The sequence below is a fragment of the Solanum verrucosum genome, unplaced genomic scaffold, assembly GCF_900185275.1.
Source record: "Solanum verrucosum unplaced genomic scaffold, falcon-dt-bn FXZP01000252.1, whole genome shotgun sequence".
Classification (NCBI taxonomy): Eukaryota; Viridiplantae; Streptophyta; class Magnoliopsida; order Solanales; family Solanaceae; genus Solanum; species Solanum verrucosum.
In genome coordinates, this window is record NW_026019988.1 from 2,024,948 (window position 1) to 2,045,261 (window position 20,314).

The window sequence follows — 20,314 nt, forward strand, 5'->3', positions numbered from 1 at the left end:
ATAGCTAATAACAAAACAACTGATAGTAACAGAACAAAAACTACAACAAAATGATACAATAATTGAGGTACAAGAACAACAAAAAGTAACAAAAATCGAAGGACAAGAAATGGGCATGTATGCAGTAGGGCACGCAGAATTTTATGTAAGCGATGTTGGCATTATATTATCAATTTTGCTTGTAAATGTGTTTGAATCTAGGAGTATGTTGATTTTTAAGACCTAAGTTACTTCCCGTCTCGAATCAATTTACTTTTTTATCACTTTAAAATGATGGTGATTTGTTTTTTCATAACTATATATATCCAAATTATTTTATGAGAAAAAGGGTAGATAGGTGCACGAATCATCCAATGTTCATGCAGGCGCTAGGGAATGGTTTTATTCCAAAAGTGTGTGATATAGACGACCTATATATCTGACACAATAATCAATAATTCACAGACACATATGTGAAATTGTGAAGTTATGCATAATGACACCTTTTCTAAAATGGTGTCTCGGTCATTGCATTCATAAAAATTCTATGATCGTTAAAAGATTATAAATCTCAATCTCAAACAAGTCCAGAGATATTATATATGCTTAATTAACATCTATCGCAAATAATATGCCCGAAAATATAAAGAGAAAACTCACTTGTTATTCATAAAAGAGAAGGCAAGGATTCAAGAAATTGTGATCTCCATGGCTACCAACTCATTGCATGTATGTATTCCAATTCTCAAGAAATAACAATTTTCCTTTTTTTTTTCCTTTTCTATTTGCAAGAAAATGATCAAAGGATATGAATAGAATGAAAGAAAATTAAGATGAGATATAAATATTTTCTAATATTTGTGTAACAAATGAGTCCAAAATGTTTGTGATTTCATTTTTTCTATTTTTATTTGCTGTTCTTTCGGTGATAAAACATTTACTATTTTCCAAAAGCTTTTTGAGGTTTTTACGGACTAAGCACGAAAAATATGTTGGTAATTACACGATGATTATTCTCCATCATCCAAATGTATGTTAAAGGAAAAAATGAAAATTAAAAAATTCTAATTTAATTCTTATGATATTTAATTAAATTTATCAATCTTTAATTAATTAAATATGCATTTTTGATTTCTTTGTTTGTGAATATTCATAAATTTAACATAATTATGAATTAATCCGCCACTTAATTGACCATTTGTTATGTTATGTGTTATTAGTCAATACTTGACGGTAATATAATCTCAAAGTGATCCAAATATAACATATGTCTTTCATAAGCGGATCAAGAACAATTATTTTAATTAACGAAATGTTAAATATGTTGTGTCATACATATATCATGAGGATCAAAATCAGAATTTACTATGAACCGGAGGATCTATTAAAACTCCTCACCTTAAAAAATTAAAAATAAAATATCAACCTATTTGGAGTTCACATTTATATTTATTTAGCAATTATATAAAATAATATAAAATTAAGAGATTTGGTGTATTTTTCTAGGGAAATTTCATAAATAGCAAAAAATTAAACTTAATAAACCTCCTTAAATACAGTTTGCCTAATTACGCTCCATAGCAATAGTTTCGTTTGCTATGATTATTTCGGTATGTATAATTCGCTTACCAATATACAAACAAGGTAAGTACATACAAATTTTGTATTTATTTATACATTTAGAAATTTTTCAAAACATATACAAACATGATAATTATATACAAGCTAGGGTAAGCATATACAAATTCTGAATTTATACAGTTATGAACTGAATTATACAAATTCTGAACGTGGCCTAGTAAATAAGGTTATATGTTAGTAGCGAAAAGTAATTTCTTCAAACTAATAGCTATATTAAATAGTTAACTAGTATATATTTACTTAGTCGCGTAACTTTCCCTTTTATGTCAGACACTATATAAGTAGTGACATAGCGCAAATAACTTTCTATAATAAGCCTTGATTGGTAATACAGAAAATAAAGCAGATAACCAGCTACAAGAAGTTGTAATATCCACTATTATTGTATATAACGTTTATACTGTCAATGCATATAAGTTGAACCTTTAGACCATTGCTAATATAGTTTTTTTCGACAATAAAGTAAAAGATTTAGACGTCTTGCTACTGTTGGCGCGGATAGTGCAAAGAAGTTTTTCCAGTTTCAAAGCGAGGAACGCGCCACCATCCCTACAGGCCTGAAAGATGCAAACACAATGTAGTTAGAGTGACACTACTTTGTATCAAATGCAATCTTTGATTGCAGCGAGTCAATTGCAGTTCAGACTCTATGAACATTTAGAGCGACTTGAACATGAGCTCATTTGAAGTCAGTGATACAACAATGACGTACCCAATGAAATTCTACAAAGCGGGGTCTGAACCCCTACTACCTTAGAGGTAGAGAGGCTGTTTCGGATATAATTCACTGATGTTTTAAGGAAATATTGCCAAATTTTCTCAATCAGATGAGATTGAGCTAGCTATCCAAAAGGACGAGAAGCAGAGAAAACAAAGTTGTACGAGAAATTTCAAGGGGTTGAATAGCGAATAAATCTTGATATTAACAAAAGAAAAGGCTTACATGAACTCTACAACGAGGGCAGATGCTCCTCCTCCCCCGTTACAGACTCCAGCAACACCAAATTTCACATTCTTTTGCTTCAATACCTGAACCATAGTTACACTTTGTGTGAGACAAATCAAAAGCAGCAACTTTCTGCAGATACTATTCAGTTGTCCATTACGAAAACAATCTATCAATATCCACGTATAGCATATGGACATATCATATCAAATCAATGACTAGCAGAATATGAAAGTTTAACTAAAAGGGCAGTCCGGTGCACTAAGCTCCCGGTATGCACAGGGTCTGGAGAAGGGCCAGGTCACAAGGATTCGTTGTATGCAGCCTTACCCTGCTCAAACCCGTGACCTCCTGATCACATACAACAACTTTACCAGTCACGCCAAGTCTAATTGCTTAAGAATTAAGATTAATAACTAGAGGAAGAAGTGGCCAACATACCCCTAAAAGAGTTACCAGAATCCTAGCTCCACTGCACCCTAGAGGATGTCCCAATGACACAGCTCCACCGTGTGCATTTAGTTTTCCCTGTGACCAGAGAACATAATTACACCGGGATTGAGAAAGAGGCAGGACAGGAATTGGATGAATTGATTAGAAATCAATTTTTTTTTATCAAAACTAAATTTGCCACGATATTTCACTATGTATGCATCCAATGTGCACAGCAATGGGAGACTAACCGAATTAAGATTGAGCAGTCTTTGGTTGGCCAGAGCCACGACCTGCAAAGGAAACATGATAAATTATGGCCAAACAAAAAAAGTACAGTCAGAAGACACAGTGCAGATCCTTACAGAGAACGCTTCGTTTATTTCATAATAATCAATTTGAGATGACTCGAGGCCAGAATTCTTAATTGCTTTTGGTATAGCAAGAGCTGGAGCTGTTGGAAATAATTCAGGTGCCTGCCCAATAAATCTTGTTAGACAAGTCACGGTAAGTTGTAAAACTCGAGACAACAAAAGAAAATTCTCTTCTACCTGAGCTGCATCTGCAAATCCTCTGATCCTACCGATTACTTGCAATCCAAGTTCAATCGCCTTTTGTCCACTCACCAGAACTAATGCTGCAGCGCCATCACTAGAGTTACAGCATACAAGAGGTCAAAATAAAGCAAATGAGCCTACTTTCTACATCAAGCAATGCTAAACACAGGGCAGTGTCATGAAAAATACTAAAGGAACTCTAGGAGCAGGTTCTTATTACTGTCATATATTTCAAAGACGCTATAATAAATGCGTGAAAAGAAATTAGTCTGCCTAGGCACATGCACGTGTGGTAACACAGAGAAAGAGAGACAGACGAAAGAATACCTTATAATGGAAGCATTGCCTGCAGTAACAGAACCTCCATTCTCCTTGAAACTTGGTCTAAGCTTTCTTAGTTTGGAGGCATCAAACTAGCAAAACAACAATGAAAAGAGGTTCAAAGTGTTGACAGGTAAAATAAGCAACTCAGAAGATCAAGGTATCATTTACATTCAGAACTTGGAAACCAAGGGTGGACAGACAAAAATTTCATCAAGAACGTGTGGAAGAAGACTGGGAAATCAAGTATATGTGCTTGACAACGGCAGGGGAAAGAAAATTGCCAAGTCTGCTGTCCGAGAGTATAACTGATTGAAATCAAATATAAAAAAATTGACAAAGAAGATTTACAAATGACATTGATAGAAAGCGAACTTGCACATGGAAGCACTATTTTACTGCACAAGATAGAATATTAGGGATAGATCGTACAGGGATTTTTGTACAGTTAGTGAAGCAAAAATCCCACGTTAAAGGGTGAAAGTAGGTGTAAAGGATACATAAAAAGGTAAAGAAGATCATAAAAAAGAATAATCTACCAAAAGATGATCTCACCCGGAAACCAAAAAACAAATACATATAACTCAAGTACAATACATGAGTTTGTTAACCAATCCGATTCACCTTTATTAAGCCTTCATCTTTATCGACAATACTAGATGGTCTTCCTCTTCCACCAGAAATTTCTACCTGCATAATCAAGATTTTAATCTGAACTCTCAACCTTTCTAGAGCATCATTTTAAGAAAGAATGTAGAACCGCACTGGTACTATTTCCCAAGCAAATGCACCACTACGTTGTGCAGCAATTCCTCGCTCAAAGCTTTGAATAGCATAAGAATCCTACAGAAAAATGTGAAGACAAATCACCACTAGAAAATACAATAGACAATCGTGTTGAAAACTAAGTTTATTTTCAAGAATTTTCAAGGCCTTGTTTCCAGAAAACAAAACAGCTCTAAGCTTTACATAAACACACACAGCTACTTCCCACAGAAGGAGAAGTAAGAAAACAGGAAGCAAGAAAACAAAAATGAAGAGATAAATCTCAAAACTTCAGGTAGCAGCAGATATTACCTGGTCTTCTCTTGTAATTTTATACTGATCAGCACATAGTTCTGCACAGACGCCCATGCCAAAATCATTATAGACATCCCAGAGTCCATCTTTTAGCATGCCATCTACAACAGTATCATGCCCTAGACGAGACCCCTTCCTATCAAAATAAGGAAAATCATAAATGACTATGGAAAATTATTTTTACTGTAAGTTATATTTGATAAATTCTAAGTGCTAGTCATCCTCAAAATAGAGCTTCCCCAAAGCAGACAAAGAAAAAGAAGAAGGAGAAAATCCTTTAAGGACGTTGTCTTCCGACAATCAGAGAAACTAAGGTCTTTCAGAGGATTATGATTTGCCACTTGTAAGATCCATACTAGAACATCAAGAAATAACGTAATACACAGATATAATGCAAAAACTTTGAATGCATTGGCATAGTGTCTTCCACCAAAATTTCCAATTTTACTTTGAGGCATTGCAAACTATAATACATGCAAAATTTCCTGGAGAACCAAAAAACTAGATCTTGATTTCTCATTTTCACATAAGGAAGATTGTTTCGTAAGGACAGCTTAGCAGCCACAACAGATCGAGGATTTGAACATTATTGATGGAAGAAAGACAGTTTAACACCAACACTTAATGTGCTTCTGCTCTCTTTTCTTTTTTATTCTTGTTTCTTGGGAAGTGGCAGTTTCCATTTTATTATTGTCCAGATACATACAATCATTAGAATAAAAAATCAGACCTTGCTTGAGCTAGGTATTTTGGTACATTAGACATGCTTTCCATGCCACCAGTCACAACGATATCATTGGCTCCTGATTGTATAGTCTGTGCTGCAATCATTGTTGCTACAACAAACGTAAACATGTCAGGAAGAAGTGGGCAAAAAACATGATAGAAATAATCGAAATGTATAGATGCAGATCCTACCTTTAAGTCCTGAAGAACACACTTTGTTAATGGTTGTGCAAATCACTGAATTAGGTATCCCAGCTCCTAAGGCAGCCTGTCTAGCAGGGGCTTGACCTAAGTTTGCGCTGAGAACATTTCCGAAGAAGACCTCTTGAACAAGGGATGGATCTACATTTGCTCTCTTAAGGGCAGCTACAGTCATAACAGATATATCGGAAGGTTGTCAACATAAAGAACTGAAGTAAATGAACATCAGATAACAGATGGAAAAGTTAGCTATCTATTACTATCACCTCGGATTGCTGCAGAACCAAGCTCTGTAGCAGATAACGACGAGAGAGAACCAAGGAAACCACCCATAGGCGTTCGAGCAACACCCACAATGCATACATCTGGAATTTCAAACATTTTGTTATACATATGAAGCAAATCCCAAAACGAAGTCATATCTTTACAGCACTCAAGGTGTGGCCTAGTAGTCAACGAAGTGAATTGAGGATCATGAAACACTAGGTGATTTATTCTCAACTGTTCAAGTTTGGTGGATAGAGTTAATCCATACCTATATGAGGCAAATCTCAAAACTAAAAATATTCAATGTTAAAAATCAGATCTTTACGGCACCCAAGGTGTGGCCTAGTAGTCAATTGAGAATCATGAGGTCTCAAGTCCCTAGCAAGGCAAAAACACTAGGTGATTTATTTCCAACTGTCCAAGTTTGGTGGACAGAGTTAATCAATACCTGTATTGGTGGAAAGTAGCAGGTACCTCCACACCATATTTATAAAAAATTCGTATCTTTACGATCATATTGTTTAGTACTACACCAATACCAGTCATGTTTAGACAAATAAAAAAACAATCACAGCTTACATATATGTATTCAGAATTCTAACCAAACAAACACTAATGGCACCAAACTACTCCCTTTTATCCCAATTCAGATGAGCTAACTCACTAAGCGAAGTCTTAGTAGTTCAGTTAGTTAGACTACGTGAACTTTCACTTCCACCTTTTGGTGATAGTTTGATTCCTCAACTTGTAAACCCCTCCCCAAATCCCCTTCCCCTACCCCCAAACCAAAACTTATCAACTATAAAATTTATGAAAACCCCATGAGAGAAAAATGAAAAAAGAAAGAATTACCTTGAGGTTTGATGGAATCTTGAACCATTTTTGCCATTAGAATTCTCCCAAAATGATCAATCAAGAACCAAAAATGAATTGGACCCAATTTAACTTATTTTGAACCAAAACAAAGTAACAACAGAAGAAATAGCTCCGATCAATAACAAACTTTTTAAGAGATTCAAGTTTTACACTAAACAAGATTTTCACAAAAAGTTTGATTCTTTTGGAAGATTCAAATCAAATTTTTTTTTGCGGAGATTTTGGATTTTGTATTTATAGAGCTGAATAGAATTGCGTGCCAATATGATCTTATATGGAAAAATGAATTTTTTTTATATAAATAAAACATAAATTTTAAAAAAATTTGTAAGGGATTGCAAAATGAAATCTCGAAATTAAATCTGAATATCTCCTTCCTAAAATATATAGTATCACATTTCCTAACTAATTTGTTTTAAAAGGAATAATTCTTTTAAAATCTGAAAAGATTTAGTTTTATGATCATTTCTTAATGTTTTTCTTTTAATTTCTAAATGTTATTTTAGTTATATACTCTTCTCGTTTTAATTTATTTGTTCTACTTTTCTTTATTCGTTTAAAAAGGAGCAACTTTTAAACTTTTTAGCACTACTCTGATTTTATATTTTTCATGTGAAGTGTTTAAGAAAAGAGAAAAAAGTTAAAATATGTCATCAAACTTTGAGAAAAGACTTCATCTATGTCATTTGTGTAAAGTTTTTCATCTATGCCATTTCTGTTTGAGAAATAGGCTAATTCATGTCATTATGTGTTAATTGAAAACAAATCCAGTTTTGCAAAATCATTTTTTACACATGGTTAATTGTGATTTGGTCACGTCATTATTTAAATCATTTTTTTAAAAGGAAAAAAAGGTTCAAATATGTCATCTAATTTTGAGAAAAGGTTCATCTATGCCATTTCGGTTAATAAATAATAGCTTAACATTTTTTCAAATGAAAATGACACAAATGAGTCAATTTTTTAACGGATAACATATTTGAGCCTTTTCTTTTAAGAAAATAAGACTACAAGATATTTTGATATATTATATGAATATTTAATTTAAGCTGATAAAATTTAAAAGTTTTATGTTTTAAAAAAAAAAAATTGTATCAAATCAAAATAAATAGATAAAGTAATATTTAGACTCAATATCACCCATTATCGTGATCTTGCTTTTGGTGTAAGAGTATGCTAAACGTGTTAAATTGAGTGAAAAATTTAGAATCAATTTTTTGTTGTGCAAAAATTAAATAGGAGATCTTTATAGATGGTATTATTTTACTGAATGGATAGAGGATATCATTTCCTTCTAAATTTGGAATCAATTTGACTAGCATTTTTGGATCTATCCTTAATAGGGAAAATGCGTAAGTACCCCTCCAGCCTATGCCCGAAATCCCAGAGACACACCTAACCTTTACTAAGGTCCTATTACCTCCCCGAACTTATTTTGTATGTAATATTCTACCTCTTTTTGGCCTACGTGGCACTATCTTGTGGGCCCAAAGCATGTTGACAATTTTTTCAAGGATAGTGCCACGTAGGCCGAAAAGAGGTAGAATATTATAGATAAATTAAGTTCGGGGGGGTAATAGGACCTTAGTAAAGGTTAGGTGTGTCTCTGGGATTTCGGGCATAGGCTGGGGGGTACTTATGCATTTTCCCATCCTTAATATAATAAGTTTCATACTCACGTAAATATTGTGACATACCCAAATTTCCAAATTAAGTATTATAACATAGTTAAAATACAAATATTCCAAAAAAACCTTATTCCATTTTAAAACTCTAGACCGACTGCATAACAAAAATGTACCGATTCGTCACGTTATAACGTCATATAAGTGCTACGTAAATTTCATATGGTACAGAGTTGCCCATATGAAGGGCTTGTATAGGAAGATGGCTAGTCCTTAGTGGAAGATTCATATGTATAGTTAAATTATACTCAATTTTTTAAGTGTATCATAATGTATATTCAGTGTATAATTCATATGTAGGTAAATTATCTTTTAACTTTTTGAGTGCATCAATAATCCGTGTTTACTTGGTATGATATTTGACTACTTTTTATACAAATAAAAACATGACTATATTTGTTGACCGTATATATTTGAAATTTTTTTTCTTCTTTTAATCTTCCAAAGATCACCTCAATCTTGTTGGCTAGCCTAATTACTCTCCATAGTTATAGTTTGATAATTACAATTCGTAGCTACACGTTATAGGGAGGAGAGAGGCGGGCTAGAGAGGGCAAAGAGTGGGAGAGAGGTAAATTGTATATGTATATCAGTTAGATAATTGTATATTATACATATGTATTTGTATATATGGCAAGCGAGATTGGGAGAGGGAGGAGAGCGGTAAGCGAGATTGGGAGAGAGAGGAGAGAGGAGAGTGAGAGAGTGGGAGGAAGGTGAATTGTATATGTATATCAGTTAGATAATTGTATATTATACATATGTATTTGTATATTCTGGCGAATTATACATATACAAACATGACTAATTATACAAACTCGAAGTCAGCCCACGTAATTAATGTATAATGTTAGTCGCGAGTGGTAATTATAGCAAACTATAACTATGATGAGTAATTAAGTAGTATAAGTTTGCTTAACTGCGTAATTCTTAGCATTGAGTATTGACTATTGTGATAGTAATTGGGCTAGTGATGATGAATTTTTATTTGGATTGATAAGTCAAAAAACAATAAACACTATTGTCTTGATCCAACAATCATTTAGGAAAGTGAAAAAAAAAGGATTTTGGTTCAGGTTGAAGATCAAAGCTTGTAAGTATCGACAATCTGTTGATCTATCGATTCTTTTCGAAAATACTCAAGTTTCTCTCTATCTAGATGGCATGGATCATTGCTTCAGTGAAGACCATTCTGAAAAGTCTGGCAGTGTCAGTGTGATCTCCCTTTCCCATTATGAGTTGCCCAATCTGCATATTGTTCCCAAGTTTGAGCAGTAACCATTGTCTTTTAATCTATTGCATGAGTCTCGCCCATAAGTTAAGAGTCTAGCTGCATGAGAGGAATAAATGGTCTCTACTTTCATCATTAGTTCTGCAAAGTCCACACCCTGGCTCCACATTTGATCAATCTATCCGCTGTTAGCATCCTCCCATGAAAGTGTAACCACATGGTAAACTTAGCTTTTGGCCTTGCATCATTCTGGAACATCCACCTTACTGGTTCAACTGTGTTCAGTAGTTGGAAATAGATATGTCTAATCATGCTTCTATCTGGCCTTCCGGCTACTCGGCTATCTTGAAGTATCCTTCTGGTACCAATAATTTGTTTTACCATCTCACTTGCTTGCTTAGGAATGGCCATTGTGAGGACACTTTGGTTTTTGACATAGTATGAATGAACCTATCTAATCCATAATCGATCTTGCTTGTTGGCTAAGTCCCCACACTTTGTACCAATTGCAGCCTTATTCCTTAACGTTTGTAAGATTGAGTCCACCACACGTCTTAGGTGAGCATACCTTATCCCAAGCCACTAACGCCTTTTTGGTCACTTCATTTCCCCCCGACTACACATAGCTCCTACAATAGGCATCAATGAATTTCAAAATGCTTGTTGGTAGGATATAGAATTGTGCCCAATAAGCTTGGATGCCAAAGATCACAGTTTGAACTAACTGTATTCTACCAGCGAATGAAAGTTTCTTTGCTGTCCATGACGATATCCTCTTAATGATTTTCTCGATTAGAGGTTGCCATTGCCCTAATGTAGTGGACAACGGTATTCCCAGGTATAATGGTAAGTCTCCAATTTCAAATCCAAGATGTTGAAGTATTTTGTTCCTCTCTGTTGGAGCTACTCCTCCAAAGTAGACAGAGCTTTTGCTCATATTTGCCTGAAGACCAGATGTGTGTGAGAACTTGAGGAAGCATTTGTACAAGGCTGTAACAGATGGGAGGTCTCCTCTTGCAAATAGGAGCAAGTCGTCAGCAAAGCTCGGGCGTGTAATTTCCATCTTGGGTGGAGTCTGAAAGTATTTTCGTCTTTGAGGCTGTTTAGATTCCTACTCAGGTATTCCATCACTATGGCAAATAAAAAGGGGGAAATTGGGTCCCCTTGCCTTAGTCCTTTTGCTGCATTGAACGGCTTTGTAGTCTCCCCATTTATCAACACGGTATAGTTAACAGTCCTAATACATTGCATCAACCACCCCCTGAACTTAAGGGGAAAGTCTAGGCTCTCTAGGATTTGCTCTAAGTATATCCACTCCACTAAATCATACGCATGCATCGATCAGAAATGTGTTTCCTAGTGTACGCTTTAACAAGCTCATGAGCTTTAAGGGTATTGTCTGAAATTTGTCTCCCAGGAATGAATCCAGATTAGGCTTCACAGATGATAGAGGCTATGACTTCCTGTAACCTAGCTGGCAGGACTTTGGAGATCAACTTGTATAATAAAGTGCAACAGGCTATAGGTCTATAGTCTTTCACTGTCGTAGGATTGTCAACTTTAGGCACTAAAGTAATGGTAGTGCAATTGACGGCTCTGAATAATTTTCCTGTGTGAAACAACTCTTTAACAGCTAACATCACATCATTGTGGATTACTGGCCATGCTTTTTTGAAGAAATATACATTGAAACCATCATGCCAGGTGCTTTGTCATCATCAATACCATGGAGGCTGTCTAGAATCTCTTGATCAGTGACTTCGGTACGTAAACTAGTTTGTTGCGCTATAGTAAGTGTAGGTCCTCTTCTCATCACCAATTGGTCTATTGCTGGTAATTCAGTGGCTGTAGAACCCATAAGACTCATGTAGAGATCTACTATTTCTCTCTGTTTGTCTCCTGACAGCGCCATAATTTCAGATATTTGTCTCCTTCATAACAGCAGAGAAATACTTGGTGTTGGAATCTCCAAGCTTAATCCACATTGCTCTAGACTTTTGCTTCACGATGTTCTGTTCTATCAAAGACCACTTTTCTAGATTCTGGAGGAGAGTCTTTTCGACATTGATTAGCCCATTGCTACATTGCCTAGTAAATTGTGCTTGGACTACCTTCAACTCTATCCTGACATTGTCAATTTGTTGCCTCACATTCTTGAATTCTCTGTTATTCAGCTTCTTGAGTAATGGCTTGAGTGCCCTTAGCTTAAGCCATACATTCTTCATACTCTATTGGTCCTTTTGTTGTCTCCATACTTCATTGACTATAGGAAAGAATTCTTCATGATCAGCTAGGACATTGAAGAATCTGAACGGAGTCTTGTTAACCTGGGGTGCTGCGTGTAATTTAAGAACCATGGGGGAGTGGTCAGAGATCATGGGCAAGTCATACTCAACCTGCACATATCCCCAGTTCATCATCCAGTCAAAATTTCCATCCAGTCTACTCCATATTCTATTAGCCCCTGGTTGCTTGTTTGTCCAGGTGAAAAATTCTCCTTTCCAAGATAGTTCATTTAGGGATAAGTGTTGTACAGAGTCAGAAAAATCCTGTATGATTACCCATTAGTCTGTCCTTTGGCGATAATACAGCATTGAAATCACCCCCACAACAACCAAGGTTTATTCACCGTTTGTCCAATTCTATGTAGTTCCAGCCACATTGACTTCCTTTGTTCTAGATTGTTAAAGCCATATATGACAGTGACTACGACTTCAAATCCATCAGTTCTTCCTTTCACTAAGCAATGTAAGAATTGAGCCTCCTCTTCAATCTGTATAACATCATACCATCGTGGATTCCATAGGATATATACCCGTCCATTCGCTGCCATTGATTTCATACTAATGTATACAAGTGTAGGAACTATTTTGTAACAAATTTTACTTCTATTGGCAGGATGGGATAAGGAAATGGAGGGTATTCGACTCCCTTTGTCATGACTTTATTGTGGCATTTATGGGTTTTTGATCCACTGGAGGCTGGAGGTATGTAACCCGTACCCACAAAACAAAAGCTCTGTTCACATATGGTAAGGTTACGAGGACAAGTTCATTCCGGTTTAATTATAAAAATATGTAGAGCAAATGTTTCCTTGGATTCAGTATCATGAAGTTCCTGATGGTGGCCATTTACTTGTGTTATGATATTGTTGTGTGTGAAGCTGTCTTAAAATCACTTTTGCTTGGGAAGATCCTCCACTGTACAAGCCTAAATTAGCTGACTGAGTATTAGTTCATTCATTGTACCCAAAGATGACCCTTGTAAGTTACTCCCTCTGTTTCAATTAGTTCGTCTTAAATTTTTATTCTGTTCAAAACAAAATGTCTCTTTCCTTTTTTGGCAACTCCATAATTTCAACATTTCACGTGACATGATTAAGACCACAAGATTCAAAAATGAAAATGAAGTTAGACAGAAGCATATATAAGCAGAAGAAAGAAGTAGAAAATGCTACTGTTTGTGTAAACTATATGCCACTAGTATAGGGACAGTGACAAGGATGACATACAAAGACAAAATCTTTCATGTGTTTCTCTAAAGAGGTCAGAGTACATACTACACTCTACTAAAAAAAAAAAAAAACTATCAATAATTCTGTGGATCGAACTTCTTGCAGAAGTCACTGCTGCCTTGCTGAAGAAAGAAATCTTGCGAAATGCTGTGTCGAAGCATCAATTTAATGACATAGTTCACAACCGGATCCAAATCTCAGTTGTTTTCTCGAACTTCCCTAGCTTTACATCTCAGTTTTTGCAATACAATAGCTCTGCAGTTAGAGATTCCTCATCCAGACAGGTAGGCCTTATTATAGTCTTGTTATTTTTTCAGTTCTCTTTACAATCTTTTCTATTTGCTGTCTCATGGTTTTTCTATATTCTTCCTCCTCTTTCCGAGCGAGGGCCAGTGTTTTTGGGTTCCCGTGCCACCAAGTCCTCCATCATCTTCATTTTTTTGTACATCCCTGTAAAAGAAAAAAAGCATGTAAGGTGAATGTTGCTTATAGGATACATTCTATTGTATAAAACAGCAAAAATACATTTTTTAATTTCCAATGACACCAAAAATATCCAATTATAGGATAGACAGCAATGACACCAAAAATATCCAAGTAGTGAAATCTTGCTTGAAGTAAAACAATTATAGGATAGACAGCAATGACACCAAAAATATCCAATTAAGTTCTTCTTGAAACTTAAGATGCTACCTCTAGTGACCTTAAGACTTAAGAAATTTTTAATTCCTTGCAAAAATCTCACTCACTATGAAGAACGGTTCGAGTCTTAGCTTAAAAATTTTCTGGGGTGTTACAATACCCCCATTCATTAAGGGTGATAATTTTCACTTTACTGATACTAAATCGGTATCATATAATGTATTGGTATCATTAAGGTTGATAATTTCACTTAACTGATACTAAATCAGTATATATATATACTGTATTGGTATCATTAATGTTTCTTGTTCAGAAATTACATATTAGTCAGTGATACTATAAGAGTGTATATATATATATATATGTTATGGTATCAAGTAATTTCTTGTTTAGAAATTACTCATTAGTCAATGATACTATAAGAGTATATATATACTCTTATAGTATCACTAACTAATGAGTATTTCTTAACAAGAAACCTAAACGATACCAATACATTATCTATATATGTTGATTTAATATCAATTCAACGAAATTATCAGCCTTAATGATACCAATACAATATATATATACTGTATTGGCAATCCAAGTCAAATTAAATGAGTCACTAGAATCATGTCACGTGTCAAAGTTATGTGGCAATCCAAGTCAAATTAAATGAGCCACTAGAATAATGTCACATGTACATAATCAGTTCAAATCGATTAATCGACCAATCAAATCTCACGGGTACACCACAAAAAGGGGTCGTCATTATTCTCAAAGGATGAGTCTTTCAAGAACAAGAAGCCTGAACTCGTGGATCAAACACAAAGATTTTTCAACAAGCTACGAGTTCAAGCGTTAAGCACTTGAGTTTAAGATACAACTGAAGATCATGACCACCAGATTCATGAACAAGTTCAAAGGCCCTTGAAATCAAGCACAAGTCAAGATCAAATTCACAACTTAAGATCAAGACCATCAAATTCAAGAACAAGTTCACAAACCCTTGAATTCAAGTACAAGTCGAGATCAAATCCATCAAAGATCAAACCTGACAAATTCAAGATCAGGCTCAAAGACCCTTGATTTTATATTCAAAAAGAAGAATCTGAGGATTCATAGAAAATAAAATATTATATTTTGTAACTCCAATTTTTTGCCTTGATTATTTATTTTTCTCAGCTCGAACATGTGTAGTTTACATACGGAAAAATAAGAAAAAAGGGATTTAAATTGTGCAATTTTCAAATTGAAAAATAAAAAGTGAGTTGCATAGAAGATTGGAGAGAATTTTTTTTTATACTTTTTTTTTCTTTCAAATACAATAATATAGAAGAAAATATGTAGACAATGTGTTTTTGCTGATTCCACGGCAACTTGATTCCATAAGTTATAACTGCACGTTTTTGCTTTTTTTTTTTCTTCTAAATAAAAATATGTAAGCAATGATTGTTACCATTTCAGGGAAGTTGATTCCAAAAGTAACTACACGTTTTTGCTTATTTTGTAAAAGAATAAAATTGAAATTGAAAAATAGAAGTTATATTAACCGTAGGTAACTTCTCAATTTATAATTACTAATATAAAAATATTTGATTTTTAAAAAATTCAAACTAAAAACCACTACTCCCTCTGTCTACTTTTATTTGTCATGTTGCGCTTTTCAAAAGTCAATTTGACTAATTTTCGAAGTTAAATTAGATTACATTAATTCAATATTTTAAACAAAAAACTTAGATATTCAAAAACTATACGAAAAGTACTATAAGTTGCAATTTTTTTGCATACCAATATAATGAAAAAATACATCATAAAATATTATGAAACTATGACAATTAAAAGTAGACGGATGGAGTAGCATAGAATTCCTAACTTATTAGGAATCGAAATAACAAGGTAGTTGGAGTCATTGTAGGATTAAGAAAAAATAATTCGAAACCTATAAATAGACTAAGTCTGTTTATGAATCCTCCTAATATTTAGAAATTAGGGTTGTAGAATGGATATTGAAGTTGATCATTATAGTGCTTTGGATTTACCCTCCGGTGAGGAAGGGGCAAAGCTTTCTGAAATCGATATATCGAAAGCGTATCGAAAGAAAGCATTAGAATTGCATCCAGACAAGAGACTCGATGATCCAATCAACGCTCACTTAAATTTTCAAAAGCTCAAGGCTTCCTATGACATTCTCAAGGATGACAAAAAGAGGAAGTTATTTGATGAGATGATCCAATTACAACAACAACAACAACAACATCAACAACAACAAGAAGATTCAAAGCGTAGAAAGATGATGTCTTTTGTACCTGATATTAATTTGGCTCGATTAGAAGAGGAGGAACGAATTGCTATAAAACTTTTAGGTGAAATTGCTAGGATTCGTGAAATATTGCTGTCAAAGAAAGAGTCATCAGAGATGTGTGTTGACAAGGAAAAGGTGCTTAAGGTATCTTGGAGTAAAAGTGGTGGTGAAGATTATACTTGCCAAAGATTGAGAGAGTTGTTTAGTAATTTTGGTGAGGTTGAACATGTAATCATGGGTTCGAGTTCTAAGAATAAGAAGAGAAGTTACGCTCTTGTTGAAATGTTATCTAAAGCCGATGCAGCTAAAGCCGTCTCTTCTTCTGGCATAACTGGTCTCTTAATTGTCCCTCTTGTTTCTCTCTAGGTAGGTACGTACGCTAGCTTATAATTACATATTTTGTTTGTTTTTAGTCTATAATATTTGTAAAGGTTTTTGATATATTGGGTTTCTTGTATATTACTGGTTTAAATAAAGGTTCAATCTTTATGCATTAATTTTCAGATTTGGAATCTGACATTAGGATATTCCCTATACCTGAAACGTACCTTCATAGTTCATAGCATAGAAATCAGCTAATGAGTAATTTGCTGCATCAAACGCATTCCTCATAAGTAAAAGAAAAAACCAATATCTAGTACTAGTAATTTTCATCAACCACAGGTGCTCAAAATCGCCTTCTTTTTGTTGCTAAGTGCACTGCATAAGATTTCCAACCCCCAGGTATAAACAATGAAGAAATGCATTGATTGTTCAAAGAACAAGCCTGAAGGTGAGATTAATGCGTAATGAATCTGCCTTTACGCGTTTAGGCACTGAATGAAGCCAATCCCGTTGAGTATAACCTCTCATTACCAGCAATGAACCGTGTTTTAGGACAAACGAGTGTTTGTCTGGAAAGGCATCCTTCTTCAATCGCTTTCTGGGAGGTTCACCACTGGTGTTTTTACCTTGTGTAATGAATAACAAACAGAAGAGGAAGTGATAAATACGACTTCCATGGAATCAGCATTGTCATTTGCAAAATGTAAGAGTTGTTTTCTTAGATAGTCGCTCAACCAATAGTTAGTTATTATCTCCGAAAGTCACATTGTTTGTTGAAAGTAAATGGAAACAAGAACAAAGGTGACTCATAACCTATTAGTTGAGTGATAATCTGAGAGATCGAACCTCAATATGTAACTGAACGGAAGGTCTGCTATACTCACACCTCATTTGACAAATAAAAAGATATTACATAATCAATATGTACCTCGGGATGCTTTATCTGGTTTCTTTTTCAGCAAGAATTCACGTTCACATCCAAAGGAAAGAGAAGCAATTTCTGGAGTTGGTCCATAAAGTTTCTCATCATCAGCATGCCAACCTACATAGTCATCGCCTCCCTTATACCTATTAAGTAATAAGCTGTTGAAACGACTTCCTGGAAGAGCTTTATGGACCTAAAGTGCAACACTGATGGTATAAGAAAGACAACTAGCTTGATCACTGGGAACTACAACTTGAGAGGTTGAAGATGAGCAAGCTTACAGCATCCAGAATATCCTTAAGTGGAGGAAATTCATCCCAAGAATATGCATGAGGCTGGTATCCACTGTAAACTAGTTGTGGCAATCCTTCACTTGCCACATAACAACTGTCTCTGGGCTGTGGAAATATTACAAACATTGTTAATCTGTTTTTCCTCATAGGAACATGTGGTATCAGATTGTTATGACATGTAACATTTAGCATTCATATTAGCAAAGGGGAAACTAACACACTAAGAGAGAGAGCGTAAAGCAACAACATTTTCAACTTGGGTGATCATTCATGCGCCAGACAAACAAAGCTAAGATATAACACACCAAAGGGGAGTAAAGGAACAATACTATCACTTTCACTTTGAACGGTCCATCATGAGAACACAACAACATTTTGAATTTGAATAGTCAGTCATGGGCAGAACAAAACTGCCCACAATACAGACTCAGACTTTGAACACCATCTTTGTCCATGTGCTTTCTCATTACTCAAAAAAAGTCAGTGCAGAAGCGATCCAATATAAGAGAATAAAAATAGCATCCAGCTTTAGCGTTCAAACTTTATGGTTGGTGTGTTGCTTTCCACCCAGTTGAAGCTTCTAAGTTTGGAAGAGAAAAAAGCATTAATTCCATCTCCGAGGGAGAAAAACCTTTTCTTTATAACGAACTTACTATGGTTTTGCCACTACCACAACCCCAACAAATTTCTTGGGAGAATAAGCTACATGGGAGCGAATGATTAGAAAATTCTTCTGTTGCTCTTTCTAGTAACTATATGTTTGAATTATCACCCTTGTTCCATTCCAAACCCTCTCGTTCGGGTGGCATTGGAGATCTATGTAATGGTAGTTCGTGAATTTCAGATAAACTATATCAATCTATCACCTATATTTGCACAGTGGAATTTGAAAACTATCAATCTCAATCAAATCCACAACCCAAATGCAACATAGTTGATTTTCTAACGTAATTATCCATGAAATCCTACAATACGCATAGCAGTCAGCATAACAGTGTAGGGATCACATCTGGAGAACAGATTGAACCACATGCACTTGTCAACTTGCCTAAGATTCACCCCCTGTTCTAAAAGATCAAAGTGGAAACATTTTACTTATCATGGGACTAGCCCCTCAAAAAAAAAAAAAAAAAGTATGTCACATAAAACTACATCAAAGCTGTACGATTATAGTCAGACAAGGAAATACAAAGCAGCCTATCTATAACTTAAAAGTATGCAATATAGCGGAGATTAGGATTTCCACTAAGAGGATTCAAAACATAAATAAGTAAACACACGAAGAAGTTAAGACCTACTATTTACAACAACAACATACCCAATGTAATCCCACAAGTAGAGTCTAGAGAAAGTAGAGCGTGCACGGTTTTAACCCTGCCTTGTGAGGTAGAGAACTTATTTTCAATAAACCCTCAGCTCAAGTAAAGCATATTTAATCAGGTATGCAAATAATGAAGAAAAGAGCAATAGCAACAAATACGATAACCAAAGCAAAGGAAACAACAAATAATACTAGAATCGAAGAGTAAGATAATAAGAAAGTAATAATAACAATACCTAGACTACGCTCGACTAATCTACTCCAATCCTCGACCTCCATAAACCTCCTATCTAGCGTCATGTACTCGGTAAGTTGCACATGTGCTATGTCCTATATAATCACCTCTCTTCTATACTTTTTCAACCCACCTTTACCTTCCCTTAGCAATACTATAGTCAACCTTTCACACCTTGGGCCTCCTAGCTCCATGGAAGAAATCTATCTACTAAGCTTCTGCCCTAATCTTTGACTTACATAACCTACTATCTCGCGTCATGTCCTTGATAAATTAATTGCACGTGTTTCATCTCCTATCTAATCACCTCTCCCCAATATATTTTCGACCTACCTCTACCTCTCCTCAGCACTACTAAATCATAAAGCATGAGACTTTAGTCTCCTTTTTGCCTCTTAAAACATTACAGTTTACCCTAAACAATTCACATACAGAAATACAAACAGAGTAAAATTGAAGGAGAAAGGCAGAAGAAAAATGAGTACCTGGATACAAGATCGACCGAAGACGCGAATCGTTGGACGATTCCATGGTATATTTCTGTCAAGGTATTCTAAATAATCCCATGACTGATCGTAATTTAGGAACCTAGGCATGTATATTACTTCGCATCCATTTCCTAATTCAACTACTCTTTTTGTTCTAGAATCGCTTATTTCCGCCGGAGCTTCACTCTGCTCCGCCTCAAGGCGGTGACAGTCGCCGGTCTCCGCCTTCAGGTTCAGTTTCGTCACCGTCGCCATTGGCGTAGGAAGAGATTCGAAATGCTTTGGGCCCTAGAAGAAGATGGCGGCAAATTCGACCCGACTCGGTCCGATTGTCTTGACCAAT

General features: G+C 35.1%; 3 protein-coding genes across 3 annotated transcripts; 1 reads left to right on the plus strand and 2 right to left on the minus strand.

Annotated features, from left to right (window-relative positions):
• Window positions 1-1,981: 1,981 nt before the first annotated feature.
• On the minus strand, window positions 1,982-7,271 carry LOC125818799 (acetyl-CoA acetyltransferase, cytosolic 1). Its single transcript, XM_049498311.1, has 14 exons — window positions 7,003-7,271; window positions 6,150-6,248; window positions 5,875-6,048; window positions 5,687-5,792; window positions 4,954-5,092; window positions 4,642-4,719; window positions 4,501-4,566; window positions 3,883-3,968; window positions 3,550-3,649; window positions 3,364-3,474; window positions 3,250-3,291; window positions 3,008-3,094; window positions 2,564-2,649; window positions 1,982-2,177 (listed from the first exon to the last, which is right to left on the minus strand). The coding sequence occupies exons 1-14, from the start codon at window positions 7,037-7,039 to the stop codon at window positions 2,144-2,146; spliced, it is 1,245 nt and encodes a 414-aa protein (XP_049354268.1). The 5' UTR covers window positions 7,040-7,271; the 3' UTR covers window positions 1,982-2,143.
• An 8,770-nt stretch (window positions 7,272-16,041) lies between these two features.
• On the plus strand, window positions 16,042-16,751 carry LOC125818812 (uncharacterized). The gene has a single exon (XM_049498328.1). The coding sequence runs from the start codon at window positions 16,083-16,085 to the stop codon at window positions 16,749-16,751; it is 669 nt and encodes a 222-aa protein (XP_049354285.1). The 5' UTR covers window positions 16,042-16,082.
• A 221-nt stretch (window positions 16,752-16,972) lies between these two features.
• On the minus strand, window positions 16,973-20,300 carry LOC125818807 (DNA oxidative demethylase ALKBH2). The gene is made up of 4 exons (XM_049498323.1): window positions 19,969-20,300; window positions 17,916-18,032; window positions 17,638-17,827; window positions 16,973-17,335 (listed from the first exon to the last, which is right to left on the minus strand). Exons 1-4 carry the CDS (start codon window positions 20,224-20,226, stop codon window positions 17,139-17,141), a joined length of 762 nt encoding a protein of 253 aa, XP_049354280.1. The 5' UTR covers window positions 20,227-20,300; the 3' UTR covers window positions 16,973-17,138.
• Window positions 20,301-20,314: the final 14 nt, after the last annotated feature.

Coding starts and splice junctions, on each gene's coding strand:
- LOC125818799 (XM_049498311.1), bottom strand. CDS start 7,039: ATGGCAAAAATGGTTCAAGATTCCATCAAACCTCAAG. Junction 3,292..3,363: donor AAATAAACGAAGCGTTCTCT/GTAAGGATCTGC, acceptor TTTCCTTTGCAG/GTCGTGGCTCTGGCCAACCA. Junction 2,178..2,563: donor GCCCTCGTTGTAGAGTTCAT/GTAAGCCTTTTC, acceptor TGCATCTTTCAG/GCCTGTAGGGATGGTGGCGC.
- LOC125818812 (XM_049498328.1), top strand. CDS start 16,083: ATGGATATTGAAGTTGATCATTATAGTGCTTTGGATTTACCCTCCGGT.
- LOC125818807 (XM_049498323.1), bottom strand. CDS start 20,226: ATGGCGACGGTGACGAAACTGAACCTGAAGGCGGAGACCGGCGACTGT. Junction 17,828..17,915: donor TTAAGGATATTCTGGATGCT/GTAAGCTTGCTC, acceptor GTTGCACTTTAG/GTCCATAAAGCTCTTCCAGG. Junction 17,336..17,637: donor ACCAGATAAAGCATCCCGAG/GTACATATTGAT, acceptor TCATTACACAAG/GTAAAAACACCAGTGGTGAA.